Source organism: Pseudorca crassidens, chromosome 17 (assembly GCF_039906515.1).
Source record: "Pseudorca crassidens isolate mPseCra1 chromosome 17, mPseCra1.hap1, whole genome shotgun sequence".
Lineage (NCBI taxonomy): Eukaryota > Metazoa > Chordata > Mammalia > Artiodactyla > Delphinidae > Pseudorca > Pseudorca crassidens.
In genome coordinates this window covers 56,281,383-56,294,975 of record NC_090312.1, presented here as the reverse complement: position 1 = coordinate 56,294,975, position 13,593 = coordinate 56,281,383, and the positions used below count along the sequence as shown (strand labels likewise).

At 38.8% G+C, this 13,593-nt stretch overlaps 1 protein-coding gene across 1 annotated transcript in view; it reads right to left on the bottom strand.

Moving 5' to 3' along the window:
- Window positions 1-1,622: 1,622 nt before the first annotated feature.
- The window catches only part of CNGB3 (cyclic nucleotide gated channel subunit beta 3), a 143,907-nt gene continuing 131,936 nt past the window's right edge, over window positions 1,623-13,593 (bottom strand). Inside the window, exons 16-18 of the mRNA XM_067711698.1 lie at window positions 4,814-4,960; window positions 4,403-4,577; window positions 1,623-1,883 (exon numbers count right to left, since the gene is read on the bottom strand). Of these exons, the coding sequence (XP_067567799.1) occupies window positions 1,623-1,883; window positions 4,403-4,577; window positions 4,814-4,960 (583 nt within the window). The remainder of the gene's footprint in view (window positions 1,884-4,402; window positions 4,578-4,813; window positions 4,961-13,593) is intronic.

Below are 13,593 nucleotides of genomic sequence, written 5' to 3'. Positions count from 1 at the left end.
GGAGGGGAAATAAATGACAGGGGAAGAACATAGAATGTAAGGAGAGAACATATTATTCACAAGTTCAGGACTTTTCTCCTTTGTTTTTTTTTTCCTATTATCAGACTTTTTTCAGGCCCTATTTTTACCTTTTCTTTCTGGCTCTTCTAATCACTCTTGATAAACTCCCATTTATAAAGTAAACACTATTTAACAGTTTCTCTCCATTCCCTTAAATCCTGAAAAACACCACCCAACCTTTTGTAAAAGTTGTCATGTTTCTGTGATACTTGAACACGATATTAAAAAATGGTGAGTACCAAATGATACATTTTATTCTAGTGATTAATTTTACATGGTTTGCTGAATGCATCTATGTTGTAGGCTTTTTGGCTAATATAATTTGTTAAAACACTCTGCAAAGTGCTGTTACAATGACCATCTTCTGGGACTTAGAATAGCCTTATTATACAGAATTTAATATTATACCCTAAGGGCATTTATCAGAATGGAATTCTATATGTATTATTACTTCTGACAGCAGCCTGGCTCTTTTAGCCTCTTCACAGCTTGAGACTTTGGTAATTATGCTAATGCTAGCTGATTCATGAGGACAACTTCCTAAAGTGCACTTAATTAACTCGGAGATTTTGTAAACAGCTGTACATGTTGTTTCTGCAAATTGCAGGGATATGTCAATCTGACATGTGTACAGTCTGCCTTCCTAACCTCGTTACTTTTTACTAAAGCTGAAAACAAGAAGCTCAAATCTGACGTCTTCTGAAGTGAATGCTTGCAAAAGTTTCTGAGAAATGTCACTTTAGCCTCCATGAAAATGGGGACAATCTGATTCCTCCTGTTTGAGTCTGTTGAGCCAGATGAGCCTTTTAAGTTGATATGAGGGAAAATATTAAAGTTTGTTTCTTTAGCAAAGGGTACAGTTTTTCCAACTTGTTGCTGCAATGTGATTTTGCTTGTGGATTTGTTAGTAATGCTGACCAGCAGTGCCCTTCAGGGGACTCCTCTGCAAGTTGGGTTTTACATCCATCGGCTCCCTTGTTTGCTTCCCTTCAGTCCCAGCTGCTGGGTTGATTTGATACTTGACTGACTCATCACCCTACCTTGAATGAAAGTCACCCAACTTTTGACATTTTATTAAAATCTCATACTCCCAAAGTAAGAGACAAATTCATATACATGGAACATTTAACCAAGACTAACAGTGCGATGCAAGACTTTAACACACACACACAATCACACACACACACACACACACACACACGCAATTAAGAGAAAAAGTTAGTGAATCATTTCAGAGCCAAGACCAACCTAATCAAAATGGAGAGAAGAAACATCATCAAGAAAGAACGGAAGAAAAATAACCTACTATATGCAATTCGGAGAAATACCAATTGTGCAAAGCTAATGATAATGGAGAATAGGGATGGTTTTTTAAATAATCTTCTTATTGCCAATGCAGAAGATCACACTCTCTAGGGTTAATCCTAGAAACTAAGCTAGGGATTTGCCTATGGTTTCTCAAGGGTCCCGGCAAGGTCTTTTCCTCTCATTAGTTTAAGCTACCATCCTGACTACAATCTCTTTGGGAACTAACTAGATTGTATCTAAAGATAATCAAACATTTATGGCTTAGCCTTTTCTTTGACTTCAATCAGCAGAACCTCTTCCCCAGCCTCCGCAGAAGGAGCCATGCTGATGATGAGTGATTGACGGGTAGTTCCTCTGGGTAAAACTGCCCTTCTAATTGACTGGTGCGCTTCCTCTGCTGTAATAGAACTTGTTCGACATTTGGATGTTTCAAGTGGTTTCTCTGCTGGCTGTCTTCCTTTATCTTCATATTTTTTTCCTTTATCCTCTTCTCCTTCAGAGTTTTCACTTTTTTTCTAGAAGCAACAGTTATTGAAAAGAATTGGTATTGAAATCATAATCAAGGACATTGGAGTCTTTTGATTAATATGCAATAGCTAAGGATCACCACTAAGACAAAGACTGTCTGAATTAAGTTAATAAGGGAATCATGTCTGCCATTGACTATCATTTAACTAAGTTTTCTGATGTGCTGGAGAATGGGGCTGAGCTATCACATTTGAATTTGGTGTTAGTCTACGTCGCGTTTTTGTCCCTACCAAGGAATTCACTTCCTGTTGACCCTCATGGTCTCTGAATTATTAGACTTAGTGCTCAGGACTCTTTGCTTTTTAAATATTTACTTATTTTATGAAGATGAAATTTTAAATATTTATCTTTTAATAAAAAAGTATTAACCAAATACCATATAAATACTCTAGAATCTCTGGTGTTCCTCCTGCATAAGTTCATGGGAGAACTTCAGGGAGAAATTCATATCTCTTTCCTAGTACAGTCTTCTCCATTTGTCCAATGGGCATTTGATATGGCTTTAGAACCTATTGTATTTAGTGTCATCCGTAGAAATTTCATAGTAAAAAATATACTATGCTCTTTACTGGTGATGCTTGAGATCAGTTTGAGAGAAGCTTGTACCAGGTATGAATGTGTACATATAAAGTTGAGAGCCTTACTTAACATACTGACTTACATAGTTCTTTAACCCCATAAGCCTTTTACACAAAGTATTATTTCCGTGCCGATTAAATAAGGCATTTGGTATACACTGATTTTTATTGCAGTGTTGTGTGTGTGGCAAAGGATGAGGCAAGTTTTAGTCTCTTGAGTGTGACTGACTTTTATAATATTTGCTTTACCAATTTCCTGAAAGAACCACAGCCTCCCATTTCCTACAGTTTTAGAGATAGCATAAGGACTAGATTCAGAAAACCTGAATTCCTGCTGTTTTTCAGTATCTGCCCTCATAAGCTTATCATGAGAATCAAAGAAATATGAAAAAAAAAAGAAAAGCAATAACATTTGAGTTTCTTGACATTTCTAGGAATTGGGAGACAGCTTAGTGTAGGTGTGGAAGTCTGAATACCCGAGTAATAGCTTTTACTCTATCATTGATTGTGATCTTATCCAAATACATTAATCTGGATCTTAGTTTCTTCATCTATAATATAAAAGCTTGGATGCAATCTATGTGGTTATTTCTGACTTTACATTAGTGATAGTAATTGAATGAATATTAGTGAAAATGTTTATTGGCTTACTGGTAAAATGTCATATATTTATAGGTATATATGTATGTCTATACATATACAGTTGATCCTCATTATTCATGGTAGTTTTGTTCTGTAAAGCTGCCACAAACACTGTTAGCAAACCCTGACCTATCTCTCCTAGGGGTAATGCAGGTTTAGGTTCCTACAAGCCTCTGGCTACAACATTTTTGTCAGCTGCTCAATACATAGCCTTGTTTTATGTGCATTTCTTTTTAGAGACACCTTATTTGATATATATTGTTTATTCATTACACTGAACTCACAGCCAACAGTACTATGACTCATGCCTGAATGAAGCTTATCTAACACACATGTTTCTCTGTAAGGCACATCAGAGCATTTTTGTGCTTAGGAACACTAGGTGGTGCTTTGGCGATATGCTTGGGGGCCATTTTTTTTTTAATTAATTTATTTATTTGTTTTTATTTTTGGCCGTGTTGGGTCTTTGTTGCTGCATGGGCTTTCTCTAATGGCAGCGAGCGGGGGCAACTCTTTGTTGTGGTGTGCGGGCTTCTCATTGCGGTGGCTTCTCTTGTTGCGGAGCACCGGCTCTAGGTGGACAGGCTCAGTAGTTGTGGCTCCCAGACTCTAGAGTGCAGGCTCAGTAGATGTGGCACACGGACTTAGTTGCTCCGCGGCATGTGGGATCTTCCTGGACCAGGGCTCGAACCCGTGTCCCCTGCAATGGCAGGTGGATTCTTAGCCACTGCGCCACCAGGGAAGCCCCATGGGGGCCATTTTTAACAGTGTTGTGGGGGGAGATGCACAAAAATGCAAAAAACATGGCAATAAATAGACCATGAAAAGATCACTTGTTTACAGTGTGAGAGTTGAAACAAGAAGGCAGAGTGTCTCCTTGTTCAACCTCAGCTGGGAACATGTGCCTCCAGCAACTTAAATTTTTTGCTGCTCTGCACATGTATGTCTGTGAATGACCCCCAAAACACCATAATTATTGATTTTGAGGTTACAAACACATTTTAGTGAGTAGGCAGATTCACAAACACAGAATCCACAAAAATGAGGGTCGACTGTATTTATGTATATATACATTAAAACTATCCATAATAAACCTGTGAGGATTAAATGTGATGTTATGTAGGCATACAGTAAACTAATAATAAGTGCTGTATATAAAGTATTAATTATTTGCATTAGATGAACCCAGATTATCCCAGTGTCTGAGATGGAATTAAAGTAGGAGCTTGTCTGGTCTTTAGTCCAGTGGTCTCTGTTACAGCCCTCCTTTCCCTCTGCCTTATTACCAGAACGGTTTGTTCTCTCTTCAGTGCGAGTAGTCTTGCAAGACCTGCTTTTCCTGAGCCTCCCAGGAGAGCTTTAAACTTTTTGGGTGTCTCTTGTTTTGGTGGGAAGAGAAAGGCAAGTCCTTTATTTGGACAAGTTGTCTCTGTGCCTGGAGCCTTGTTCTTTAGAAGCACTCTGTGGACAAGACAGAAAGGCCATTTCAGATAGCACTGTGAGAGTTATGGAAAAACTTACCAGAAATACTATCATTTCTCCTAATCTGTGAAGTTTTCAATGTATAACTGCATAAACAGTTGTTTGTTAAGTGTACCTCATGGGTAAAGTTGATTGTACCCACCATAGCACAGTTCTCATCTTAGATTTTACGAAGTAAAACCAACTCCTCTCTAATGGGGTTTTAAAGGTTATACCTGGCTTTCTTCATGAGGAGCTTTTCAGAATCTGGATAATGCACTAGAATTTCTTGGAGGGTCCTTTTGTCCAGAGTTAAAAGATTGGCAAAGCCGTGGGCCACCACGTTGGCAGTTCTACGGTTTCCTCCTCTTGCTGCTAGAAGGCTGTAAGAGAGAAAAATAAATCTTTGCCATCAGTTTCAATCTTCCTCCACCAAAATCTTAAAAAAAAAAAATCAAATATTAGAACCATTTATACTGCTTCAGAGATCATTCACTGGATGTGAGAGTTCAGATGAGTGTGCAGAGAGAGTCAAGATGTGGTGGCAATAGAAGTGGCAACAGATTTCAATGCATTTTGCATCTAACTCCCACCTCAAATCAAGGCCTTGTAGCCATCAGAGCCCTGGGAGATTCTTCCTCCCAGATTCCAGAAGTGCAGACTCTCTTTGGACTGGGTATCCTCCATTTGCTCTTTCAGACTAACTTTTCATCCTTCCCGATCCTCTTTGCACTCCAGGAAGCTGACCTCAGTGGGCTTGATCTCTGATTTTCATTTGGGTTCAGCCAATGGGAAATACCAGTAGGAAGTCAGAAAGCAGGAAGAGAGTGGGGTTGGCACGTTTCTTCCCCCATTCTTCCCTGCCAGGCCTTAAGTTAGCAATGGCTGCAGTTTCTACCAAAATCCACAGCTCCTGGCCATCTCCTGGAAGTACAACTCCCACAGATTTCTTTCTGGGCTCTGGTAATGTGCCCTGCCCTTGTCCCCTTGAGGCCTGGCTGTGGAAACAGCTCCCTTGTAGCTAGCTTCGAGATATATCACCATCTCTTGTTGGGTAGTCTTAGATTTTCCTTCTAATTTCCTTTGATTGGCTTCTGTCAGTAATCCCTTTATTAAAGTCTTCTTAGTTAACTTACTTAAGTGTACCTTCAGTTTTTTGTCTGGACTCTGACAGATCAAGCTCTGACATCAAATCTTAATGATACCCTGGTTACATTAGGTGAATTTAATCTCTTCCTATATGTAACTCCCTGATCAAATTGTTTCTCAGTATCATAAATTGCTCTGTAGTATAGTCATTATCATACAACTTCCCACTTGGAATGTCAGAGAATTCTGGACTTTATATCTCTCAGGAACATAGCTGGGGCATTTTGTGTTTGGGAAGTAACCAATAAATAGTTATAAAATAAATGAACACTCGAGTGAATAAAACAAATGAATATAACTTCTGTCATTCACCAATATTCCGGAAAATAAGGGTTGGTCTTTGAAAGCAAGACAAGAAAAAACACATTTCAAATGTGTAAAAAAAACACTACAGGCTCTGCAGTGAGACGGTAACACGAGGTTCAGTCTCTCAGAGTCAACTATTTAGAAATGGAGAAAGAAGGCTCACATTAATAAAAAACAATCTCCAGAGGTGGAAGGGACCGAGAAAGCACTCTGGCAATAGGAATGTTCACGTTTTCACAGCCCTGCCTTTGGGGGCAATGAGATGTGAGAAGCTGCATGAGTGCTGTGCCTGAAGATTGATATCAGACCATGTGTATTTCTCCAGCCGTTGTTGCAGAAAAGGGAACATTTTCGCTGGCTGTTAATCATTAAAAAACTAACATAAGGTTTCAGCTCTGACATGTAAAGAGCTTGGAAATTGTCACTCCTGTCCTTACAACACGAAAAAGTTGAACAAACTGAAAACCAATGACTTTTCTCAGAACTGTCAAAGAACTGAAGTTGCAGGGTCAACTCCCATCCAAATCTGGGGAGACAGGTGAATCCAGAAAGCCACAGCCAAACCTGCTTACCTGGAACAGAAGCCCTTGGAGCTGTAACTGGTAGGAATACCTAAATGGTAATTTCGACAAATTGCTGTACGTTGAGAGTGAACTATCAAGAGAGGGAGAAACTCTGAGGGCCACAGTTATGGGGAAACTGATACTTTTATAGGTTTTACCTTGAGAAACTTCAGCAGATTCTCATGGTTGAGAGCCAAGAAAGATCTGCTTGTTGCTCTGGCAGTAGAAGGGGATAATTAATCATTGTATTGTAAAATACACCCAGAATATATTTGTTCTCCATTACAAAGGTCTACTATCCAGGGGAAAAGATTACCAGAGTCTTGTCCTAGCTGGAGGAAGGGCATTTCTCTCATCCCAGGCACCTCTGGCCTTCCTGCCTAAGGGGATAACAAACACCTGTGAAGATCACACCCCAGGGACATAGATCCATTAAAAGACTTAGATTTAATCATAAAGTTAGAGCTTTCCCCCATACCTGAGCACTATACCAAAGGGGCTTCTGTATGGTAACATTGGGTTATAACTGCAAAATGCAGACTTTCTCTGAAGAGCAGTACTGAGAGAAGGCCAAAGTCAACAGAGGAGATAGAAACAAGATCACTAGAGAAATTTAGAAGCTCTAGCACCTACAGCTACAGCAAACATTAAACACAGCCCAACTCCTAGCCAGATTAATATAAAACCTCATTCTAAAGACCTGTTTACCCCAGTTCCTACTACCCATTACGTCATGTACAGCTTTCAACAAAAATGACAAAGTACACTAAAAAGCAAGTAAAATACAGCCTGAAGAGCTAAAGAAAGCATTAGAACCAGACTGAGATATGACACAGATGTTGGAATTATCAGACAGAGAATTTAAAATAACTATGATTAATATGTTAAAAGATCTATTGGAAAAAGTAGGCATCATACAAGAACAGATGGGTAATGTAAGCAGAGAGATAGAAATTCTAAGACAGATTCAAAAGGAAATGTTAGAAATAAAAAATACTATAACAGGGCTTCCCTGGTGGCACAGTGGTTGAGAGTCCGCCTGCCGATGCAGGGGACACGGGTTCGTGCCCCGGTCCGGGAAGATCCCACATGCCGCGGAGCGGCTGGGCCCGTGAGCCATGGCTGCTGAGCCTGCGTGTCTGGAGCCTGTGCTCCGCAACGGGAGAGGCCACAACAGTGAGAGGCCCGCGTACCTCAAAAAAAAAAAAAAATACTATAACAGAAATGAATACTGACTTTAATGGGCTCATCAGTAGCCTGGGCATGGCGAAGAAAAGAATAGATGAGCTTGAAGATAGGTAGTAGAAAGTTCCCAAATTGAATGCAAAAAGAAAAAAAAGGAATGGAAAAAAAGAAAACCAAAAATCCAACCAGAACAGAACATCAAGAACCGCAGGACATTTTCAAAAGGTATTATATATATATGATATATACATAAGCATACATCATTCTCTAGTATTAGAAGAACCAGCTGAAGTAATAATGGCCAAGAACTTTTCCAAATTAATGACAGACAACAAATCACAGATCCGGGAAGCTCAGAGAATACCAAGCAGAATAAATACTCCCCCACCCCCATTCCTAGGCCCATCATATTCAAAGTGTAATAAACTAAAGACAAAGAAAATCTTGAAAAGAGCTGAGGGGGGAAAAAAGCCATACATATAAAGGAACAGGAATAAGACTTATAGTGGACTTTTCATCAGAAACACTGCAAATAAGAAGAGAGTGGAGTGAAATACCAAGTGTTGAGAAAAACAAAATCACCAACCTAGAATCCTATGTATAGTGAAGTTATCCTTCAAAAGTGAAGGGGAGATGAAGATTTTCTCAGAAAACCAAAAACTGAGGGACTTTAACATTAGCAGACATACCCTTAAAGATATTGAGAGAAATTCTTCAGGAAGAAGGAAAATGATACAGATTAAAAATTTAGGTCTACATAAAGAGTGAAAGACATGGGAGAAGGAATAAGCAGAGGTAAAACGAAAGTCTTTTATTTTCCTTATTCTTAATTGATCTAAAATATGACTTTAAATAATAAAGTAACACTGCATTGGGTGATTGTAGCATATGGATAAGTGAAATGAATGATATCAGTGTCTTAAGGGCTGGTAGGGAAGGGCTGTTATAATGTTCCTGCACTGTGTGTGAAGTGGTATAGTGTTAATGTGAAGGTAAACTTAGTTTAAAATGTGTATGGCAAACACTGAAGTTTTTTGAAAAGAATTATAATTGATAAACTAAGAGAAAAGAGAAAATGGAATCTCCTTTCCTGAGGTTCTCCCCAAGACAAGCTCTGCCTTTGCCCTTTTTTTTAAGTAAGAGAAGTAAATTTTACTCTGTCATTCATCCGTCCATCCATCTACCTATCTATCTACCTACCTATCTTCCTGCCTATCTATCTATGAAATGGATGTTAATATTTGAAGGATAATGATTGGATGAGCCTATTTCATTCACATTCCTGTCGCCTTGGACATAGGGCAATCCAGTAGTTAGGCAGGGCTGGATGGCACTGGGGAGCTTAATTTGGACCTGAGACTGTCTCTGTGTGTGTCAGACTATGAGAGCAGAACGGAAATAACATATTTAAATGTCAAGTTATTTTGAGATTTCTCAAGCTTTAATTAAACTTGCCTACAGGTTACACATTTGGAGTGCTTGATGAGTTTTTGAACGGAAGAAATAGTCTGTCTGCCAGATGGATTTTGCCCAAACTCTCAGCAGTGTTTAAAATAGCATCGTTTTTTTCCCTCCTGTCCACAAAATGCTTCTCCAGCATTCCACCAATGGAAAGTTTCACTCATTAAATAGCTTAGTAAGAAGATCCCTAAATATTCCCAAGCCCACATAGTTTCTGAAAGAGCACGTGCTGGAGGACAAACAGCCGAGGTTAATGGTAAGTGTCCCCAGGTCAAAAATACTGAACAGAGCAATGGCCCAGGAAACAAGGGAATGGATGCTAATTCTAGGTCCACTTTTGTTTGCTGTGACCTTAAAAAAGAACTTAAGGACCTTTTAGATTTTTACTCCAATCATGTATTTATTAAGTGCCTATCATGTATTCAGCAGGTAAAGTAGTGCAAAAGGAAAAATAGTAAAGCATGGTATGGTTTGTGGAAAGAGTACAGATTTTGGAACCAGATAACTCTACGATTTTATTTATTTATTTATAATGTTTAATTTAAAAGAATTTAAATTGAACTATAGTTGAAATCTACCATTTATTAAGTGTATTTCTGAGCAAGACACTTAATCTCTCTTTTGGATTAACAAGACCACCTTTTAGTACCTTCTGTACTATAGGCCTGATTATCTTTAGGGAGAGATAGGTGTGTCTTTTTTGTTTTTTGTTTTCTTTACGTGGGCCTCTCACTGTTGTGGCCTCTCCCGTTGCGGAGCACAGGCTCTGGACGCGCAGGCTCAGCGGCCATGGCTCACGGGCCCAGCCGCTCTGCGGCATGTGGGATCTTCCCGGACCGGGGCACGAACCCGTGTCCCCTGCATCGGCAGGTGGACTCTCAACCACTGCGCCACCAGGGAAGCCCAGAGATAAATGTTTATAGACCCCTGACATTCAATTATGAAGGTGTAATTAGGTAAAACTCCTGGCTGAGAAGTTTTAAACCCTAATTTGGGGTATGTAACTGTAACAACTAACAATAAGTATAATAAATTTTATTACACAGCGTTCTCCAGAGAAACAGAAAATATAGGACATATACAGATATATATAAAAGGAGATTTATTATGGGAATTGGCTCATGTGGTTGTGGTGGTTATGGAGTCTGAGAAGTCCCACAGTCTGCCATCTACAAGCTGGAGGCCCAGGAAGCTGGTGCTGTAATTCAGTCTGAGTCCAAAGGCCTGAGAAGGGGAGAAAGAGGAGCCTCTGGTGTAAGTCGATGTCTGGGTCTGAAAGTCCAGAGCCAAGAGCCCTGATGTCTGAGGGCAGGAGAAGATAGATGTGCCAGCTCAAGCTGAGAGTGAATTTGCCCTTTCTTCACATTTTTGTTCTATTCAGACCCTCAGTGGATTGGGTGATCCCTACTGCATATAATATACATATAGTACGTACATATAATATGTACATGTGCACATATACATATAAACAAATGTATATGTATTTACATATACATATACATTGCTGTGTGTATATATCAGAAAGAGCTAGAATATTCAGATAGTCCCTAGTCAGTCATTCATTTCCAGCTTTTTTCCAGGGCTGCCACATACAGCATCATAAATTGTGCACTGCATACACAGACTATAATGTGACTGGAACACAATGTGCACAGCCCTTTTTCACAGAGCTAGTTTATCCAGAAAGCACTCACAAGGATAAGTAGAATACAAAAGAGCATAAGTTGAAAGGAAGAGCAGAAGAAAAACAGAATGGAAACATAAAATGGGGTTCATGCAAAAATGCAAACTTTGTTACAAGAGGGCTTCGAATTTGGCTTTGTCTCTTATATCATAAAAATGGATGGATTCTTAGTTTTAAGACAGAAATATATGCTGAAGGGCTTTAGTAGAGAGGCCACCGTGTAAATTGGTGGACAACATGTTCATATTCTATTATAGATGCAAAACTAAGTTTGCCAGCACTGTTTGTGATGTGGTCCTCAGTAAAGGCTGTGTGTCACTCCAAAGTCCAGTTCCGTAGAAGCAATGCTGCAGGTGGGAAGGGCAGTCAGTACAGTGCATATCAGATACTCGTCTCTCTCTTTGTTTTCAGTGGTATCTAGAATATCTAGAGAAAAATCATCCTCTTAAACATTACCTTCCTCAGCTGGACTTTTGATAAATAGTTTTTTTTTCTATGAGTTTGAGATTGTACAGACCATTTTACTTTGGAGGCCAATCATGCAGAAGCATATAAGGAATTCACTGTATAAATTGAAAAGAAAAGGAAAAAAAGAAATTAGTGATAAATTAGAAGTGTGTGGCAATAACATACTCCATAATGACCTAGATACGATGCCAAGTTCTGGGGCTATAAAGATGATTAACATCTGTCCTCAAGCCAAAAGGGAACCCTCCTACACTGTTGGTGGGAATGTAAATTAGTACAGCCACTGTGGAAAACAGTATGGAGTTTCCTTAAAAAAACTAAAAATAGAGTTACCATATGATCCAGTAATCCCACTCCTGGGCATATATCTGGGAAAGAGAAAAGATCTAATTTGAAAAGATATATTCACCCCAGTGTTCATAGCAGCACTATTTACAATAGCAAAGACATAGAAGCAAACTCAGTGTCCATTAACAGATGAATGGATAAAGAAGATGAGATATAGATATAGATGTATAAAATGAAATATTACTCAGCCATAAAAAAGAATGAAATAATGCCATTTGCAGCAACATGGATGGACCTAGAGATTATCATTTTAAATGAAGTTAAGTCAGACAAAGACAAATATTATATCACTTATATGTAGGATCTAAAAATTAGTACAAATAAACTTATTTGCAAAACAGAAACAGACTCACAGACATAATACACAAACTTATGGTTACCAAAGGAGAAAGGGGGGAGAGATAAATTGGGAGTATGAGATTAACAGACGCATACTACCATATATAAAATAAACAAAAGGATTTACTGTATAGCATAGGGAACTATATTCAATATCTTGTAGTAAACTATAACAGGAAAGGATCAAAGAAAGAATATAGATATACACATATATGTATAACTGAATCACTTTGCTGTATACCTAAAACTAACACAATATTTGTAAATCGACTATATTTCAATAAAAAAAAAATCTGCCCTCAAGCTGTTTGTAATCTAGGAGTGGGATAAGCGTGGGCGAGGGTTGTCTAGTCGACTAGCAAATATTGATAATAACATTAGTAATAGTAGTATTACTAGCTAATATTTTTAAGTGCTTACCATGAGCCAGGTATTTTTCTAAGTTCTCTTTTGTATCAACACGTATAATGCTTTTCAATCCTATGAGGTAATTATGTATTATTATTACTCTGTTTTAATTGATGAAGAAATGAAACCTCAGTTGAGGACCTCACCCAGAGCCACACAGCTCATTGTTGTGGAGTTGGATGCAAACCTAGACAGACTTCTTAAACAGATAAACACAATTCAGAATGATTAATGCTTTGATAACTGTAAAAAAATGAGAATGTTTCCTAAAATGAAGAAGTTTCTTGTCTAAAAGCATACTCTCATGTAGAATCGTTTCCTATAATAGAAATAAAACTATGAATACTATCTATGGAAAGAAGATCAATCACATCCAATGCTGAGTGAGAGATTACAACTTCATATATCTGTTCTCATTAAGCAAATTTCCAACTGGATTATATTTGGAGTGCAGGAGGTTAGGTCACCTGTGTAGACTTCTATGAGATATTCTTTTACTCTTTTCAGTGTTATTGGAAAACACTTTGTTGCTTGAAAATTTTTACCACTTCACTAAATATAAATCCTAACAAAACTTTTGTGGGTGAGCAAATATCAGAGGATGTTCTCGTGTCACCTCTGCCCAGACTGCTCGCTCTTCGCAGATACTTTGATAGTCATAAAACCACTGCAAGGCAACACATGTTAACCTAGATTTTTGAGAAAAATCTCTATGTATGGATTTTTATCGGAGTTAAAGAGTTCAGATTTCATAGATACAAAACAGTCCTCTTTCCCCCAGGAAGTCTTGATTTCAGAGTTGAATTGGCCTTAGAAGAAGTGGATAATCAGGATTTCCCTGGTGGCGCAGTGGTTAAGAATCCGCCTGCCAGTGCAGGGGACATGGGTTCGAGCCCTGGTGCGGGAAGATCCCACATGCCGCGGAGCAACTGAGCCCGTGCGCCACAACTACTGAGCCCGTGTAACAACAGAAGCCACCACAATGAGAATCCTGTGCACCGCAACCAAGAGTAGCCCCCGCTCTCCACAACTAGAGAAAGCCCACAAGCAGCAATGAAGACCCAACATGGCCAAAAATAAATAAATTTATTTTTTAAAAAAAGTG